At 34.4% G+C, this 20971-nt stretch overlaps 1 protein-coding gene across 1 annotated transcript in view; it reads right to left on the bottom strand.

Annotated features, from left to right (window-relative positions):
• SPATA17 (spermatogenesis associated 17) overlaps positions 1-20971 on the bottom strand; it is a gene marked incomplete at its 5' end in the record, with an annotated part of 93513 nt that overhangs the window by 55060 nt on the left and 17482 nt on the right. The window contains 1 exon segment of the mRNA XM_080341632.1: positions 18252-18355. Within this exon segment, the coding sequence (XP_080197758.1) occupies positions 18252-18355 (104 nt within the window).

Raw genomic sequence — 20971 nt, 5'->3', positions numbered from 1 at the left:
ATACTATTACAATAAAAGATGTGCTACTGTTTTATTTTACTTTAACCCTTTCATAGATTCACAATGTTCTGCCATTATATATTAGCAGTATCCTGACACCGCTGGAAGGCAAAACAAAGATCCATTCAGTTCCACCACAACAAGATTCTACATGGATATAACTGTGAAGAAATAGTATTAAAATTATAAAAACTATCAATAGTATATTAGTTCATATTTCTCACTCTTTTGTAGAATGTCAACCTACGTATTTTTAATGCTTGATAAAATAGCATTCATAGATGTCCTTTTTCTGCCTTTAAGAGTCATTTTGGTTTGAATTTCTCTAAGCATAAGTTATTATAATTTAGTGATTTTCCTTCAGATGGTTTCAAAGTAAATTTGTTCGCTTATGTTTCAGGTAGAGCCTTGCAACACCTCCTTCTGATCTGCAAACAGGTGAGAGCTTATGGAATGAGAGAGGACAGTAAACACAGGATAAAAGTTGACATTCACTCCTAGGTCCTTGAGCTTTTTGTAAGGTTGAGAATGCAAACATAGAGAAGAACTGGATGTAAAGCTTTTCTGTGTGTAATGTCCTCAAGAGAAGTTTCCATAACACCAGGCTTCTTGCACAGGTCACTTTCCACTCTGGAAAAAATATATGTGTTTGCAAACACATAGTGTTATCTAAGTGGGTGGGCCTGTATATTCAATTAGTCATAGAAAATTCTTTCATCATAAAAGAAGTAAGGAACTGTACCTAATAGAGGTTCTCAAAGAATGGAGAAAATTCTAGCTGAAAGTTTAGAGGGAAACTTTAACAGAAAATGGGTGTAGATTTTCTTGTCAATGTCTTTTTTTCATAGACCCAGGCTTGCCCTAAATTATGCAAACAGTGGAGTGAATTAATGTTCTATATGAAACAAAATTCCATGCTATTGTGTACAGTACATATATTTGGAATTTTTGAACCAGTTAAAAAAAAAGGTTGGTTTGATTAACATTCATTATTTTTGTTATTAAGAAATGGCTAGTTCAAATTAACCTGTGTGCCAAAGACACCAAGCATATTCAGTCAAGCATTTAGATTGTTTAAAAAGTAATTAAGTGAGTAAATTCCAGTCCTTTTTTTTTTAAGCATGTGTGTATACAGTAAAATAAAAAGCAAAGGAAAATATATTAACATATCTAGATAATGAAAATATTCCAGTAAAACAGATTATATAGAGAGGTCCACATTTATTGTCTCAGTCATTTCAAAGAGTACCAAATAAGACACTCGAGGACAAGGGTCAAATCCTGTCAAAATATGCATATGAATAAGTTCGCTGATAGGAATAATCCCATGGGAAAGTCATACTGCTCCTGAAAGTGTTTTTAAGACTCTGGCTCAGATTTATTATTTATATTTTAATTACTATCATGTTAAATAAGTTCATCAAAATATGTGAGAGCAATAATTGCTTTATAAATACAAACACTATGAGATCACGTCCTTAAATACAAGTTGCAATTTAGAATTTTCATTTGTTTCATGCTATCTTTCAAGTTTTTATCAACTAAAAGAAGTAAAATATCAAGTAATTAAACATGTTTTATTTCAAATGAAAAAGAAAATAATAGAATGAAAAGGAAATAAATTGAAGATCGGAAAAGATGTATGGGTCTGTTTCAGTCTCTGGAAATACTTTTTGTTGCAGTTTACTGCTAAAGGCTGCTAATACAATATTTCATACAAGGTTACTTATGAAGCACACTGACGTTTAAAAATCACCATGCTATGCTTTTGCAGCAGTGTAATTTTTTTCCTACATAAGATTAAATTGCAAAATAAATGAATTACTTAGAGTGGCATGGCCCCCATTTTGCCACCCTTCTCTTGAAAATTGCTTATTAATATGAAAAAAGAAGTTGGAAAATAGCCTGTTTTACTTTATGCATAGCGTTTTGGGGCCTCAAAGCCTGCAGAGCTGGACTAGCTGCACATTTTAGATTGTGTTGGCAAGCAGGGACGATGACCTTTCTGACCTGCATCTCAAGGCTATTATTAATCGCTAAGTAACCTGGTAAAGCCAAACAAATTTGTTTCCATTGAAAGGATCTCTATCTGTGTCTGAGAATTTGTGCTGTACCAAACAAACCTCATTAACTGTGTCCATTTTTGACAAAGAACTAGGAGTTGGAGGGATTGTCGACCTTTCTTTGTCCTTAAGGTACAGATTTCAGAGTCACTGCATGTAGGTACATAGGCTTTTATACTTGGAAACTCTTTGTTCTATATCGATCATAAACAAATGAATAAATAGAAAATGTATATAGTACCACCATTGTTCTTTTGTTCTATGGCACTTTAATTTCAATATCAGAGTGTATGATCCATGTTTTACATTTCTAATACTATTTCGTGATCCTTTTTGATTGCAGAGTCCTCTATTGAGCTTTAGTACTGCTGTCTGTAACTGATGAAATGTCTATCAACACATTACTACTGTTTATTCATGTTCTTATATAGTCATGTACTTCTTCCCAACAGTGGATATAGAAGCTTTGTTATTTAGAACACAACTGGTGATGAAAACCCACAAACAATGATAAAAATATGAATTTGTATAACAGGCGTAATTATAATGGGATGCAAAATGTTTCCCATTGTCATTAATCTGAATATACAGGATTGCTTTGAATGAATGATTAATAATCATAATTTGCTGAAATTAATTGAAGTCTAAAATACTTGTTGAAATTCAATGCAAGTCATGATCTTTTTAGACAGTACTATCATCCAAATCATCATGATCTTTCATGATTGTCACACATCCTCCTTAATCTTGAACTATAATCTGTTTAAAGTTTGAGTTTTTTTAAGCAGTTACAAATCATTTCCAGCATACTTTTTCAGCCCACACATCTTGTCAGTTGTGCTAAAATATTTCCATCATGCATTACACTGCCCTGTACAGTTGTACAGAATATGCAGACAATTCTGTTTTGGGGACAACAGCTTCCAAGATGATTCTCTCCTGAGTATATAGTAGTCCAAACACTGCTTGACTGGAAAGCATAGATGTTTTTAGCATAAAAATAGATTAATTCTAAACTATTTGAACCTGAAACTTTCATCTTCTTTTACCTTACCATACTTCCAAGAATTTGAATAGGAGCAACAAAAGCACAGAATATGCAAGTAACTGGATATGAACAGACAATTTTATACATTAGCAGGTTAATACTCACATATTAAGTACTGTGCAGGAAGTTTCACTGCTACCATACAGAAAAATGTGTGCAAGCATAACTAATGCTAAAGACATAAACTTAGGCCTCCAAATAGAGTTAAACTTCCAGATAGCTTCATGCTCATGACCTCATATATGTGTGGCTGCTCAGGGAAATTAAAGCCAAATTCCACTAAAGTCAATTGAAGATTTGTTGAAATTAAATGATCTTTGGATTAAACCCTTACACTTACTGACAGTCTTCCCTTTGTTCATGTATAGCTTAAGTTCATTGAGCAATAGTATGCAATCTTTGCTTGGGACTATGTGGTATTATGAATACCAGCTATGACACATGACTCTGGACCAAATATGCTTCAGGATGAACCTGTCGTGGTTCAGTGTGAAGTGGGAGAACTGATTATGGGCAAATTGTGTGGCCTGTGTTTTTAAAGCTTCACCAAATTTTGAGGGAGAAAAAGATTTCTGTAAAAGCAAAATAAGTTTTTGGTTAATCAATAATATTGCTCTACTTTTATAAACGGTCTGTCTGTTGCATGGTTCATAGTTGCAATAGTACTGCTTATTAAACTGTCAGAACTGACAAAGGGGATAATTTCTTAGCACATCATTTTTTTCATTATCTTCGTTATCTACAGTATGTTCCTACAAACCTGGCTTCCCATATAAGCTTAGTCCAATCACAGTTTCTCCCATACAGATTTTTATGGAATATCTTTGTAGAGGAAACATGTAAGTTTTGACAAGTGTAATGTCTTACCATGATCTGAAAAATGTTCAACAAATCAGAAGAATATAAATGTTCATTAACACAAGTGAAGGATGCATTATTTTGTTTTTAAAAAGTGAATATATTCATTCTTTTGTTAAAAAAAAAGGTGAATACAGCTATGTTTTCCTTGTGATAGGGAATGTTTCATGTAATTTTAAATAGGCATAGGATTATCAATGTGTGTGCTCAAAACACACAATTAAAAATGATCTTGTAACAAATCTGTGAGGTAGCTATTGAATTGTTAATGATAAAATTATTTGCTTTATATAGTTTGAAAATGAAACACTTTCATATGACAAGGTAACTTATTGTTATTCTGATACTTCATTATGCAGTAGGCAGTGGTGTTGGTTCCAGCTATGAGATGCAAATTCAGTTGACAGTGCTCCTGCTGTCTGTATAAAGGTTAAAAACACACATATAATATCATTCCTGGCACTTTTGGAAAGGTCTTCAAGTGATGATTTCAGCAATATACAGATTTTCATAATTCTGCATAGAACTGCATCATTTTACAAATTCACGTTGACCTACATTTATTGAACTTTATCAAACTATTGCATTCTGTTTGCATTTTCACTGGCGTTCTGTGGTCCTTTGACCAGAAAACCATAAAATCATAATATTAACTGAAGTAAAGGGCATCTGAGAAAATCAATGAGTAGTATAGTTGCCTAGAGTACTCAGAAAGAGTATGAAGTTATTGTGAGATTAAATAGTTCAGACCCCAAATCATAAAATTCCTGCAACATAGGCAGTAGGCAACGTTATCATAAAAGGAGATAACCTAAATCGATTTTACCTTCCTGACTATACATCATCCTCTCTGCTCACACAGAGAATATGGAAGTGAAGATGAAATTAGTGGGACAATACTTTTGGCACACCACTCCATGCCACTTGATTTCACATTACATTGGTGTAGGTGAGAAAGGAATATGACCTGCCATGATAATATCATTTGACTTAATCTATTATATTTAGGAAAAAATGAAATATATGTATAGACTAGCCTGGGACACAAGAATAGTTTGGAGACCTCTGTACTTTAAATGTGATGTTTTAACAGAACATAAATACTACCTACTTATGTTAGCTGTGCAGTATCAGATGGCTTGATAATCCCCAACATTTTTCTGATTTTTTAAATGAAGCTGTTCAGACTTAATGAGCAGAACAGAGCAGCTTTGTAACCTCCTTACTCCTCTCTGCTATGATGTATGCTCCTGTGTGCATCCTGATAGAATCCTATGATCAAAATGTTTGATCTGAAGTTGCAGTGAAAGAGATGCTCAAAGAGGCAGTCGGTTATTTGTGGTATGAGGTATCACACTGCCTAGGAGACCTATCACAAATGGGCGTCCAAAATTATTACTCATTTTAATGTTGATCTCAATCTACTTGACAACTTAATCATGACACTCTCTTTAAAATCTGGAGGAATGGTACTGCTCTGTCATTGTAGTACAGTGAACAGGAAACTAATAGAACTCCTTAGGATGAAAACAAAACAAAACAAAACGCTAATGTGTAGGCATGCAAAACCACCCTATAGTTTCTATTATTATTAATTTTACAGAAATAAATTAATTACACTTTGAAATCTCATTATAATTTGTGCATAGTAGAATATATTCTGCCTGGCTTTCCTTAACTACATAGTGTACACTGTCGATGGAATTAAGTGACATACCAGTTTAACTGTCAACGTCCACAATGTGATCAATATACTATGGAGGAAATGCGATGAACATCGTGGTGAAGGGCATACTGTGAATGAACACCTTGTGCAGATCAGAAGATCAGGACACAACGTGTACCAGACGATAGGAAAGAACAGACTGATGTATCCTTCTTATCCTTCCAATTTCCACTGCTGCACAGTTACTCAAGAGACTGAAACAGCTTTTCCAAATACTGATTGCAGAATCAGTTTAAAACAGGGAGCATTTTCCCTAATCCATTATACAGAATGTTCTAATTCAGGTTTCAGTAACAACTGATACAGTATTTTTCCTTATACATTTTTAAAAACTACTTCTCTAGTAATATAGCTTTTAAAAATATTCTTTTTTCTGGAAAAATGCAAACTTATTGATCCAAATGTTCTTCCCTTATGTGTATAAATCCTTGAGCTAAATTTACTTCAAACTCATTGGCAGCAGAAAATGTTATGAAGTTAAAAATAATTTTTGTAAAAGGTTCAATTTAAATGATGATATTTTGTTAGCATAATTATTTTGATTTAATTAAACTGTAAACCCCACCCATTATGGATATGGCATAAGAGTAACTACAACACTGAAGCTTCTGTTGACCGAGGAACTGGATCCAAATATGCTGGTTCAACTTTATTTGCGCTCAGGTCTATATTAATAGAGCTAACTATAACAGGAAAAATGTTTTCGCTCCATGTCTGTTTGCTATTGACTCCTTCATGGAAAATCAGCCTAACTGATTACCTTAAACAGTGAAATTAGTATTTGGGGGTAACAAAGCTGATCTGGCCCAGAATGGATAGCAGAGCCCTAGCACAAGTTGTTCTGATAGCAGTTTAACAACAGTGGGCATTTCTACCACAGTGCTAATCTGCTAATAGAGCAGTCATGTTCTTAAGTTTTCCAGCAACATATAAAAGAGGATGACTAATAACAGTCAAATACCATTCAAAGTTTTCTAGTGAATGTCATGTGAAAGTATCCATTATCTTTTGGCACTGCAATTCCCAGAAGACTATATCTGCTACCATCTGCACTGTAATAACTAGAGGAAAGCACGCCGCTATGTTTTGCCACAGTTAAGCTGTTCCCAGTACATGAACGAACTCATTTAAGCTGTTATCTCTCTGTGGCAGTGCAGGACAATGTAGACATTTCTATATTCCTTTTACTTTAATATATGGTACTTGGCAACATTTACAATATTCAACATTATGTGATTTAGAAAGCAAACATGACGTTTTAACTTCTAAAGGTCATCAGCTAAGTTGATTTTCCCTCTCAGGGTATTATGAAACAATCTGACTGAGGTCTACTGCCTGACTCATATTTTTGACTTACCTTCATATAAAAGTCTGCATATGTTTGCAAATAAAATGGTACGCTTTGTTCACATTAAACGCGTTTTACAATGGCAAGGCAGGGAGAGCTTTTATGTATTGACCCATTACGTATAGCAGAGCAGTAATGCCAAATCTCAGAACTTTATAGCGATTTTCACAGTACCTGATGGTTTTCTCAAATTCCATATTCATGGAACAGTGCTACCACTTGAGCACCTATGATGTCATTTTTAATGAAGCATAAAACACTAGAAAAGACATAGCAAATTAGAATATTTTTAATGTAGCAAATGCAATTATTTTGAGAGAGATGTGATGCATTTATAAATACTGCGGTGCTATTTGTATGTGATTTCACAGCAGTGGCTAATTACCAAACTGACATTATCAAGTAGATCTCAATTTCCAGAAGTGCTAGGAAACCTTATCTCTTACTGTCTTGATAACTTTGAAGTAATCAACACCCCCCAAAAATCAGGCAATTTTTAGTATGGCATGCAAGATATTACACTCAGAATTAAAGTCAATTCTCTCAAACTTGGTTTCTACCATATAAACCAGACTACATTTAACCATATATTTAGGCATCCGATTATTCACACCTAAAGAGTACTTCTAATATTAGGTTCTGTTGTATATGCCTAAGCACATAATTTTCTGCTCTGAGTACCAGATTCCTTCTTGAATAGCTAAGCACTATGCTAGGTGGTGGTGAGGCCTCCCACCAACAAGTAGAAGTAGGCTAATGAGTTCTGCTTTATTTAGGGTGCCACGCAGCTGAAAGCTCAAATTAGTTTGAGATGAGGCTGTAAACATTTTGCCATCTTGTAGTTAAATGGCCAAGAAAAGAATAGCCTACTTGCAGAACAGGGGTGGAAAATGTTGCTTTCTTGAGATATTTTGTCATGTCAGTTTGGTTTGAAGGCAGTAGGAACTATGAAGTTCAAGGTAAAACACTGGGATTTAGCTCCTCTGTCAAGCATAAGTAACTTAATGGATTCACTTAAATATCCCTATGAGATAAAGAGCCTGAAGAAATTGAAAGGGGAATAATAAGTAAAAGTTTTGCATGTCTTAAAAGCATCATGCTCACAGTTTGAGGAACTATGGCTTTTAAAGGGGTTATTATGAGTAGTATTCATAGAGATGAAGAAGCTCATTTATGATACTGTGATTGAAAAGGTATCTAAATCAATGCACAAGCCAACAATACATCAGAAGGAAAAACGTTATTTTTATTTTCTTTTGTATGCACCATAACTGTGCTGAGTTCTGATAGCATGTTAAAGAATGTTTAAAAGCCTGTCCAAAATGGTCTAAAAAAATATTTTAAGCAGAGAGAAAACATCCTGCAGTGCCCTCCATTGTTTATGTTTAGCATAAAGAATATTAAAAGGTGGCTAGATTAATGTGAATATTAAAGGAGTGTTCAGTAGAAAAGGATTTAACAAGAAGCAATGGTTCAAAGATAAAAATTGAACTATTTCAATGGGGAAATATGGGACATACTCTGAACACCAAAGGTAATTAACTCCTAGATTAGAATAAAAAAGGTGCATTCTATATTCTGATGTTCTTAAATCAAGACTAGGTTGTTCATCGAGAGCTTAATAGGCTTTGTTATAAAATTCTCTTATTGATAGATATGATACTGGTGATGAATCTGGAGTCAGACTAAACCATCTGATTCAGAATAAGATTATTTTGAGCATCACTAGAAAAAAAACAAAACAAAACAAAACTTCTTTTGTTATTCATTGTTATGTTCTAGACTGTAAAAATAGAAGACAATTAGTTTTTCCATTTTTTTCTCTTACTGAGTACTTAAGACAACAAACTCTTCTTAGATAACAGAACGGTCTATTTATAATGATCTAGAAAATAAAAAAAATTTAAGAGAGACTATATAGATATATTTTTAAAGTATCTTTTTTTTTTTTTCTTTTTTTTTCATTTTGGACATTTTTCTTTTAAAATAAAAGAAGTGGTTTGTGAGACCATATACTGCTTTGCATCTCATGCAATTCTATGACACGTCATGGGATAGTATAGGATATACCAATATAAAGGGAAAGACCATAATTTTCCAACATAGAAAAAAAAGAAACATCCAAGAAAGATCAATAAGCCTTCACATAGTCAGTCAAAAATCAGATCATGAACTTGCAAAAATGCAATGCATAGACACCACACTTATAATAACAAAATGCAGCTGTGGTGTGGCTCCTTTCAAAGGCCTTCACCACTGTAGTCTCTATTTCTTCCACATAAATGGGAAATGAGAATGGCAGACTAGCCTCAAAAGCCTTCCATGGGCTAACGCAAGTGCCAAAGAACATCTTACTTAGTTTGGTCTTCCTTAATATTCCTGCTATCTCTGAGTATTTTGTTAAACTGTGAGATTTACTAGTTATTCAATAAGGAGTTATGATTTATGTGAGAAGCTAATACCAATTGTCTATTTGCACTCAGACACAGACACACTGTAATCAAAAAGACTTGTGGTCTTAAACCAGATGGACTGTTGTGCATCAATTAAAAAGAAAAAATGACACTTGTGTCTTTTGATTTTCTTTTGTTCCTTCAAAGAGCTCAAAAATTTGCCACATTCCCGCACGTTCTGGAAAAGCTGTATGTGTAAATTAAGAACTCAGCCATGTATTTGTAGATACACTCACATATGAGCTGTAATATCTGGAGAGCATAAAGCAAGCTTAGTTACATAATCTTTTGTATACAAATTGCTTCTACAAATAAAGAAATATCTAATTTTCTAAACTAAAACATAAATTCATGCATTTAAATTTTATGCTTCATTATCAAACTGAAAATTGCACACCAAAAAGAACCATCACCTTGTTTTAATGACAAAGTAACTGCTTTAAGTGAGTTAAGTAAATGGCACATAAAATTTGTCATACTTCTAATGACCTAAACAGCTGAAATGACTAGTTCTCCAAAAGGCACATGAAATATATTTATATACTTTTCCATGAGTCTTTAGTCTCCAAGTGGTAGAGCAATTCCCTGATAACCTAGTATAGCCTGTATATAGATGGCCTGTCATGTCTCTACAATTAGATAAAACCAGAACTGCTATAATTTAATCAGTTACAACCTGAAAATTATATTTTGAAAATCAAGTTTATTAATATGTAATCTTTAGGTAATCATATTTATCCTCCTAATTTACACAATATTTATGATACTCTACATGTCCTTGAAATAGGGAACAGGGACACTACACTATGAAAAAGTGGCCTAGCTGCTGGAGTTCATAAATTTTGTTCAGCTTTGGATGAGTTCAAAGAATTGCCATGTAAGAAAAGCCTTACAGAGGGAATTTATCTGATTATGGCAGTAATAATTACCCAGCTGTTTATTGCAGATAGAGAAATAATTCATGTAGGCAATAGGCCGTGGTGGCAATGACACTCCGCATTTAGTAAATATGCAAACTGTTCACTTCTAATTAACCAAGCTAGAGGATGCCCTTATTAAATGTATAAACTAAAAGTGCCTTCCTGACAAGTGATGAATTGTTACATTGCACAAACTCTTGCCACAGAATTACTGGAGTGAACTTGGGGCTTAACTTCATTAAGAGATCTTGTGGGATAGTTAAATGAGGATGGACAGCATAACAAGACCTACCTGACAGTCAATGATATGTTAGAGCTTAATGAAACTGTACCTCTTCCCCTTTTCCACTTATTTTACACTGAAGATCCTACTTTAGACAAAATACAAGACTGTGAAGTCTGTCTGTGTAAGACAATATAAAATACTAAGATTAGGCAGTTTCCTTGCACAGAAAATGTTTTACAAGCTGTCAGTAATTCTAACAGACCTATTTCAAAATAATAAAAAAAAAATCTATCCAGACACTACAGCACTTTCAAAGCACACAGGTATAAAACTATTGTTATTCTACAATACTATGTTGTCACACCTGTTTTATTCTACCTTCACCAAAAGTAATCAGCTACACCACAGACTATTTGGTCCAATGAGTAAATGCAAGGATCTCAAATTTCTTTCTACACACTCAGAATAAGAATCTTCCTTTGGATACAAGTGAAATAAAGCTTAATGTCTAATCTGCTGCTCCTAATGGTATGTTTAGTACTATACAAAAATACATGAGGAAATATAGTTTTCATATTTTAAAGACTACAATCTAACCAGTTAACCTACATTATCCATGTTATTCATATTTATGTGCAGAACTTGATCCATAAGAGACAGAACCAGCTAAAAACATGGTAAGACCCTTTTCATGACTTGCTCAAGAGAGACATGAATAAAGCACATGAGGTATGTCTAGCTAAGTCTGCACTAGAAATTCAGCTTACTGTGTAATCATAATGGTTCCTACCTTAACCTCATTGCATTCCTATTGAGTTAAAACAGGGTATTGCCTCTCTATAGCTCTAGCCAGTTCATCTCAACTTCATGAATAATCTAAAAATACAAAAAAAGTCCATCTAAAGTGTCTTGTTTTGCAAAATGCATTATTAAAAATCTATAGGTACATAAGCATATATGCTGTATAGAAGTATATGTGTAAATGAAACTGCGCTAATAGGTATAAAGGTGGGCAAAGAGAAGACCCAAAATGGAATGCCTTGTCAAAGAAGGTTTTTATGCCCAGAGTCTGTGAAGACATCTGGATTTACGGATTACATGTTTGAGAAGCAACAGCCATCACGAAATACATGACTGTAGAGAATACTTTAATCAGATGTGAGCCTCTTTAAAATGCATTATTTTAAAGCTTTTCTCTGGTCTAACTCTCCCTTTAAGTTAACATGAGAATCTTAATATTGTTCAATGGAAACTAGGTCAAATCGCAGAGAAGAATCAAATAACTCATTTTTTATATCTTATCCTAACAACATCAGGTTTGTAGCTATGGAAGTACTCTGTGATCTTCAGTGGATTACACTTCTAACTTTCCCACAAGATCTAGCAGTTATTGTTATTCTACAATACTATGTTGTCACACCTGTCTTATTCTACCTTCACCAAAAGTAATCAGCTACACCACAGACTATTTGGTCCAATGAGTAAATGCAAGGATCTCAAATTTCTTTCTACACACTCAGAATAAAAATCTTCCTTTGGATACAAGTGAACTAAAGCTTAAAATTTTAAGCTTAAAGCTTAAAATCTAAAATCCTCTGGAAAAGGCATAGACATCTCAAATTATGTGCCTTACTACTCAAAATTAATATGTAAAAAAAGCATATTTGGCACTTATCCTTATTTCTATGGCCCCCAAAGAAAGCTGACAGGATAAGTTTGCATTCTGAAAATTCCAGTTACAAGTAAATAAGTCAAAAAGCATAATGTATCTCCTCTAGATATCTTTGAAGACAAGGAAAAGAAGATGGGTTGAAGATAAATTAGTTAATTAAACATGAAATGAAAGACAGCATTACAAAAATGAGGTTTTTATTGTTCCAAGAATTCTAAGGAGCTGTCTGAAAGGCTTTGGAACTAATTGAAAATAGACTACAGAATCAATTGCTTTTGTAGTCAATGAGGAGGAACATTTTAATTGAATTATAAGGCAATATATACATTTCTCAAAACACTTTGACACTTGAGAAAATGGCTGGCACATGGACTTATCTTTATCATAAAGGAACAATCAGATGGAGGCTGAGCAAATTCTCCTCATATTACTATGTCAACAGATGATTTATTTCAAGCCCATTCAAAAGTTTTAAGAAGCAAAGTGTTAAAAGTAAATAGACCTCAGTAATGCTCTAGTAATCAAGAATAAGTTAGATATTCTTACTTTTTTCAGTACTATGTCCTCAGGCATATTTGCAGAAGAGCCAAATATTGGATTAGATCACCAGAAACATGTAACAGTACTCTACTTCAACCTTCATTACGATTATAAAAAATTAGACTGTATAAGGGATTTGTGAACATACATATTGCCAAGGAAGTGATTTATATTTCTTTGCATTATCTATTTCCCTGACATTTCTTAAAGACCAAGAAGGTTTAATGATGACCATGATACTAAATCCACTCATAGAACAGCTATGCAAACTTGGATGAGAGTCACATTCTTTATGGCCACTTTCAAGGTTTTTTCATTACTAAAGCTACCAACAATAGAAAGTAGAATTTGGTGTATATCCTCCAAGTATGTGAAATTCACAATTTGTAATCATAACAGTGTTTACAGGCACTACGATGCTTGCTAAAGCTAGACTCAGGTCTTAGTTTGCTACCTTTGAGTCAGTGTTTGTACAATAGCCAAGAAAGCCAAACTACCTGTGCCTTGGTTACACAAGAACCCCAACACCCAAAGTCTGCCACAGCTTTGTTAGTTTTCTGATACTGCTGTCTTACTGAGTTCTGTGCCTAGGGAAAAATTTAAATGGTGCCATTCATCAGTAAATGGAGCACTACATCCCCAAATCTTATCTCTAGTTGCACACCTGACATATAGCAAAGTTGCTTTACTGTAGTTTAAAGGCCAGTGTGTAGATAACCTTAGTCAAAGAACTGCAAGTTAATCACACAGTTGTGCAGCTGACATCATCCATAAATTCTTCTGATATAATGGCACCAGCATGCTAATTTATGTGATGTCCATTTGCTTATCATGTATTGGAAACTGTTTCACATAAAACAAAATTCTAATGCATCATATGGAGTTATAGCCCATGCTAATTGCTTTTGGCATATTTCCCCTTGTAACCATTTTGTCAGTTCTTAGAGATGTTAAATGCAGCTTTAAGAATGTTTCAAAACAAGGCATTTTCCCTTAACATTAAATACACTAACTTCCCTGAGAAGTAATGGAATTTATTTTAAAGCATGCATTTATATATGCAGCCAGCCAACTAATCCATATTCAGATAGAATACAGTATGCATTGGTATTTATTTAAATACTAATGGATGCTATACATGAAGACTTATTACTAAAATCTAAATAGCAAAATTTTGGAAAATAAATATTTAAGAATGTTTCCTACTTGGTTGGTTTAGAACTTCGTAAATCTTGTAGAAAAACACAATTCAGGACTAATGAACTCATTTCACTGTTACACAGAAGCTAAACTATACAAATGTCAAGAAAAATCTGACTATGCCCTTATGTAGATGGGGTTCAAATTCATTCTTTTGCTGTCTGTCAAAGGATACTTTTAATGACTTCTCAGCTACTACGGACCCAACTGGGGACACCAGCAGCCATCACACCCATTGTTTCTGTAACAGTGGCAAGTAATGGGAATGCTGGTGGAAAATTCACCCACTCCTCAGCCAGTCTGGGAGCTAAAGTCAGTAGTTACCTTCAGTTCATACAAAACAAGTGCCTTAAGTTAGGACAAGCAGTGTGAAAACTCACACATAATATGACTATTATTATTTAATTATATTTTAGGTCAATTTCTGTTAAATCAATTTGTGTTAAACTTAATTATATCTCTCTATGGCTTTAAACTGGGGCAGCCTCTATTAAGTTTACTTTCTCCTGGGGCTTTGACAGTAAAGACAAATGATAAAGGTCTGGCTACTAAATGAGGACAGCTATTAAATAAGGACGGCTTGTATTAAAGCTAGATGGTAAAGATGTGACTATTGGTTGAGAAAACCCCATAGTAAGGGAAGTGTCATGTATTTAAAAAAAAGGGGGGGGAGGGAAAGGAGGCCAAAGGAGGAGATAAAAGGAAACAAACTATTTTTCAATAACTCTTCTAAGGTATCCTTAGAAGAAACTAACAGAATGTCCAAACTTCATGGTAACTTCCTCTGAAGTTTCTCTTAGAAACAAGTGAGTGGTATTTTGATATAGGCTCCTCCTTAATGAAAGAGGAGAAAATCAAGTACAACACCTGGTTCTGGAGACGAACAGGTGAAAATGAACCTCAAAAGGAATTTCAATGTGATTTCGAGTAGTCGTTCATAAATTAAGAGTCTGCCAGCAGTGTTCTAGAAGATAAGACTGAGTACCATATATTATAGAATCATAGAATCCTTTAGGTTGGAAAAGACCTTTAAGATCATTGAGTTCAACCATTTACCTAGCACTGCCAAGTCTACCACTAAACCATGTCCCTAAGAATCATATCTATGCATCTTTTAAATACCCGCAGCGATGATGTCTCAACCACTTCCCTGGGCAGCCTGTTCCAGTGCTTGACAAGCCTTCCAGTGAAGAAATTTTTCTTAATATCCAATATGAACCTTCCCTGGCACAACCTGAGGCCATTTCCTTTCATTCTATCACTTTTTACTTGGGAAAAGAGACCAACACCCACTTCATTAAAACCTCCTTTCAGGTATTGTAGTTCAGTTTAGAAGTACATCGTAATTTGAGAAAGAAGACAGTTTTAAAAAACTTTTGAAATTATAAGCTTCTAGTGAGTAATTTAGGTGGGGTTGGTTGGTTTGTTTGTTTGTTTGCATGTTTGCTTGTTTTGTGTGTGTGTGTGTGTGTGTGTTCGTTCTTTCTGCTGGTGGGGTTTTTTGTGTTCAGTTGTTGTTTTGGGTTTTTTTTTGGGGGGGGTTGTTTTGTTTTGTTTTTTTCAGTGAGTGGCAGGGGAGAGGAGTTATACCACTCTGGAGTACTTAAAATCAGTCTCTGTTTTACTGTGGTTCTATTGCTCTTTGTGGAAAAACTTGGTTCTTTTCTAGAACTCAAACTGCACTGATGCATATATTCTGACAAATACAGCTATAAGACACATAAGGAAAAAACGCATTACTTCATGTAGCATATTGTGGTGTTTCGTGTTGTTCAAGAGATGTGAAACACTCAAAGCCAGCCTAACCTGAGTGCACAAGTGTATTAGTGGCTCTGTCTACCAACATGTAAATGTCCATAATTCTGATGCTATAATAAACCTCAGCCACTTCAGAAATGCACTCCTTCAATTTCAGAAAGTTACTGGGGCTTTTTACAATGAAGAATTGCAATAATTTTATATGCACAAAAATGTTTATGAACAATGAGGTAATACTCTTCCACTTTTAATGTGATGGCTGATAAAAATAATCTGTCCTCCACCTTGTTCAGTATTCCTCATAAGAAACACAGTGGGCTACCTTGGGGCCAAAGTAGTTGGCAGCAACTTAGCCCAGTGACAGGAAAAATCTGTTTGGCTGAGGGCCTACACCTGATCTTCACTAAACATCTGTCAGATTTCATAAGAAGAATGTTGAAGATAATATACATATCAGTTTTTCAAATGTACCCCAGTGAAGAGATTATTGAAGTGACTCTTGATTGCACTTGAGGACTGATGCATTTTTAAAACTGAAATGATATGATCCATTTGACCAAATTAACTGAAAAATTAATTTTTAACATTTTTTTAATCTGAAAGATGGATTTTTTTAACCTGAAAGGTATATATTTATGTGAACTCCAGAAGACAGAATTCAAATTAGCAGAATATCAATATATCAGTTGCGAAGCAAGAGCTCACATAGACCAACTTTGACACATTTTGATGTACCTGAAGTCATAGTGCTCACCTTACCTGTTAAAGGAAAAGAGAAAAATGTATTTCTAGATTAAAATGCTTGACTGGTGCATAGGCTTTATGCTTTTTAATGACTTGGAACAAGTACTAGAGAATTTGATGAACATGTCAAAGTACTGAAAGACAAATATTTCTGTCGTTCTCCAAAGTTAGATGTACCCAGCAGAGATCTATTGTAGATATGGGGAAATAAAATACCAAGTTCCCATCAATCCATGTTCAGTACAGCAGGAATAATTCTTGCTATCTTGCTTTGTTCATGCACATCAAAGCTCAGTCTAATCAACACGTTACAAGCCGTGTTCCAGGTTTAGGCAGGGAAGGGAGACAAGTGGAGGAACTATTGTAAACAGAGAAACAGGTTGTATCTCTGCAGTTCATCCAGTTATATGCATTTGAGACCAGAAAAGTTATGGCTTCATTTCCTTTCCAAGAGCTGGTCTAGTCTTCCTAGGATACTCCCTTTTCAAGAAGAGAAGATTTTTTAAAGGCTTTCAGAACACAATGGTACAGCCGAAGAGATGACAGATTTTTTTAAGTCTGGTTTTGCTCAGTTATGCTTTAACTTTCTGCACAAAATACATTTAGATGGACAAGAATGAGAGATTAGAGGTAGGCAGTTATCAGTGTGCTTCATTATAAGTAATAGTGTAATGCATGAGTTATAATGCTATGACAAAGAGGATGTAGCATCACCTATAATTGTGGAAAAGTAATATAAATTAATAAGCAGCATCCCAAAAAGTCAGATAATTCTTTTTTTTCATATATAACTTGCATATGCTTTCTAACAGTCTTCTGGCTGGATTATCTTTTCCATGTGATCTAGAAATAATACCTTTTCACTAGACCCCCTTATATTTCTGTGCTTCAGAAAGCAAAGATTTGTCTCAGGCTTTCTGAATAGGAAAAACTAGGTGGATTTTGTTTGCTTACAATAAGAAAGGAATGATCATAATTACCCAGTATTTTGTCGGTTTCCACTGTTACCTGAAGAAATAGTCATGGATCAGGACATCAAATGGGCTACAGGGAAATAATTGCCTCTATTTTAGAGAGCTTTCAACTTATGTGTAGGGAAAGGCTAGGGATGGATAGAAGAAACAGAGTAGAAATACATAGCAACAACAGTTCTAAACAGAAATCTAACAGGCAAATGAATCTATCCTGTAACTACAAAAAGAGCCTGCTCCACTATGTCCACACAAGTATCTTTTGCAATCAATATTCATAGTATGGCTCATGCATGTAACTTAGATGCAAATATGCACTTACATTCATTGTCACTAATCGATTTTCAAAACAAATTATTTTTTTTCTGTTGTGTATACTGGGAAAAAAAATCTAGTTCAACAAACCCTATTTAGGGCATCATAATCGATGAGTTCTGGCCATAGGTGATGAGACAAATTTTGTTTTATTAAACTGGTATTAGCCCAGAGTACCTTTAATTAATTCAAAGAAAATATTCCAGATTCATAACAGTGTAAACGAGAACAGAATGTTGCACAACATGCACAGGCATAGGATAAAGACAATGATGACTGATACATATCTACATATATATTTGATAATGGAGGAGATCCTACACTCAAATCATTTAGTTAGTGCCATAAATTTTTTACAAACAACAGAATATGAAATGAGTGCTTTACCTCATGGAATTTTTATCTTTACCTGACAAACTCGTTATTCATAGAAACGGCTTCCAGGTATTTCTTCAGTGCATAGTAATTATGGATATATTTCCGAACATAATAGCCTCGCCATCTTTTCTGAATCTAGAGGAAATAAATTTTTGTTTAGTATATTTCAAAGGAAAAGTTTGTGTGCATATCAAATATGTGTTTTATTTCCCAAATAATATGGTTTCCTTACAAGTAGAAGAACCAATATGTTTCAATTAAGAAAATGAGGATAGGATGGAACATATTGCAGTTAAATAGTGATATGAACTTACTATTATATGGCAACACAGAAAATAAGCTAAGTTTTAAACCACAGTTTATCTGGAATCATGGCAATGAGAAGAAATGCCTGTTACTACCGATGACATTGCTCTATGTAAGAATGGTAAAAAACAAAGATAACAGAAGTGGTGCCTTTTCTCGGGTACAAAATGCATTCCCTACTGAGTCACCAACCATCCAATATCTTCTGCTACATGCTTACGTTTGTGCTCTGGATATAATCTAAACTGAAGAGAACCCGTCTCAGTAACTCAATGGATACGCTTTCTGGAAACATAATTACAATTTGCAGCTCTTTCATCTCCAATGTAAGACAATGCATGTCTATTTGTTGCATATTAATTATAATCTTCTCATAAAATACTATTCCTCCTGCATAACAGATAAAGCTAAACTGAAAAAGGAAACCTGTTTAGCTGTGGATAGTCCGAAAGTTGTATTAAGAATAGAAATTAGGCAGCATCATCCACCACAAAGTATTTGTATTTTGGTGCATTTTAAAAAACAACAGTTGGTAAGTGAAGTGTAATCCATGTGTTTAAAACTTCTATGATATTTGAAAGTTCTGATCATGATGTTTCTGAAATGATTACAGGTTTACTAACTAGTTATTTTGTGGGAAGGGAAAGTAAACACTAATTGGGTTAAAAAATAAATAGAAATCAGTATTTCCATTTGGTTAGCCATATTTATTCCTACTCCTGTAACTTGCTTCATTCAGTCACGCTGAGGGCTGCTCTGACTCCTCATTTTTTTCCTGTAAGAGGTCAGTGTATTCCAGATCGATATAGCTAGAAAATAGACTAATGATCTTTTCCTCTGTTCTCAGTGTCTAGTTCCTCTTTCTTTACATTCTTCAATCCTTGAACTTATTTATCTTCCCACAAAATATTCTTTACTTCATTCCTTGCATTTTGTCTCCTTTTGTTCTCAATATATTTCTAAATTATCTCCCAATTCCTATCTTCTAGCCTGCATTACCTTCAGTCCTGCTCCAGCTTCCATCTCTTTGACATTTACAGCTTTGAAATCTTAAGAGACATAACAGCTGAAAGGCAGAATCTACATTAAAGCAAGAAGACTGAGGTCTGATGATTCAGAAGAGAAGGCAAGGTGAGAAGCTGCTCATCTTCAGTAATCACACCAAAGAGAAGAACCCTGTAATTCGCCAAAAGTCCTCCTTTTCCTGTGGGCCTCTGGCTACAAGTCTCTTCAAGAACTTAAACTCTTCAGTGTATCTACAGGGAATGGTTTTTGTCTTTTTTTTTTAACTTTATAACAACCCTTCTCTTTCCAGAACCAAAGTATGACTTGGTAAGTGGAGTGCAATCTATGTGTTGCTTTGTTTGTCTGTTTTTAATTACCTATCTCCTTCCAAAGAAGCATGTAAAAGTAAAAAAAGAAAAGAGTGTCATGTCCTATTGTGTTTGATTCAGGAAGAAGGTAAAGGAAAAAAATCTGCCTGTTGCCCGAACTATCAATCAACCTTTGCACTCAGTGACTTTAGAGTCTGTATCATCCTGTCTGGGGAGTGCAATTTTCTACCTCCTGACGTATCTTGAGCTGGAAGCAGCACCATGCTGGAGCCAACTGTAAGCAGACTAACTAAGGCAGGCTTACATGTTTTCACACTTTGTCTTTGGTACCATTTTGCAACCACAAAAGCCAAAATACTTTTCTTTAAAGTAAAAACTAGCATTCAGTCTCAACTGGTGGAATCTTGTGGTACCGTTATGATTATCTCTTTATGTGAGATTTAACAAGAGAATAAGTGTCACAGAAAACCTTTCAATGAGTCATTGAGTGATGTGCAAGCAAGAAAATAGATGATGCACTTAAGCTATTAGGAATTAGAGGATATTATCTTTTAGTGTTAGTACACTCTTCTGTTTCTCCTTTCTGCATCACCATGCATTTTCTTCTCGAATAAGACTCAGAACTAATTTTAAAAGTTGGTATTTTATTTTACCTATGTGATGTTGTTTGTGGTGGGTTTTTTGTTGTTGTTGTTTTTGGTTTGTTTTGTTTAGTTTCTGAATAAAAAAAAATATTTTGGTCCTGTAAATATTGTAATATGAATAAATAATATCTTGTGAGCACCTGAATACGGGAACAAGAAAACTTAAACACTAGACACACTTCTTTGCACTGGGTGTTAGTAAATTTCATACTCTTTGCAACTCCTGTTTCTCATACACAAGCTTATTGGGTTAAAAAGGGATAGAGAAAGAGCAAAGAATGAGTATGCCTTCAGAGATCTGGGATTAAGCAAAATCCTTTGCACGTGAATAAGAATCTTAGCTTTGTTTTTCTGTTTGGCTTCAGCATTTCTCAACAAGAGCAACTTGGCTCCCATATAGCTGTGTGCTCATTAATGCAGGATTATGGTCCCTTTGAAACTCTTTTTGACAGTCTTCACCTCATAGT

Source organism: Nesoenas mayeri (assembly GCF_963082525.1).
Source record: "Nesoenas mayeri genome assembly, chromosome: 3".
Taxonomy (NCBI): domain Eukaryota; kingdom Metazoa; phylum Chordata; class Aves; order Columbiformes; family Columbidae; genus Nesoenas; species Nesoenas mayeri.
The sequence above is the reverse complement of the archived record's forward strand: the minus strand, read 5'-3'. Positions and strand labels throughout refer to the sequence as shown.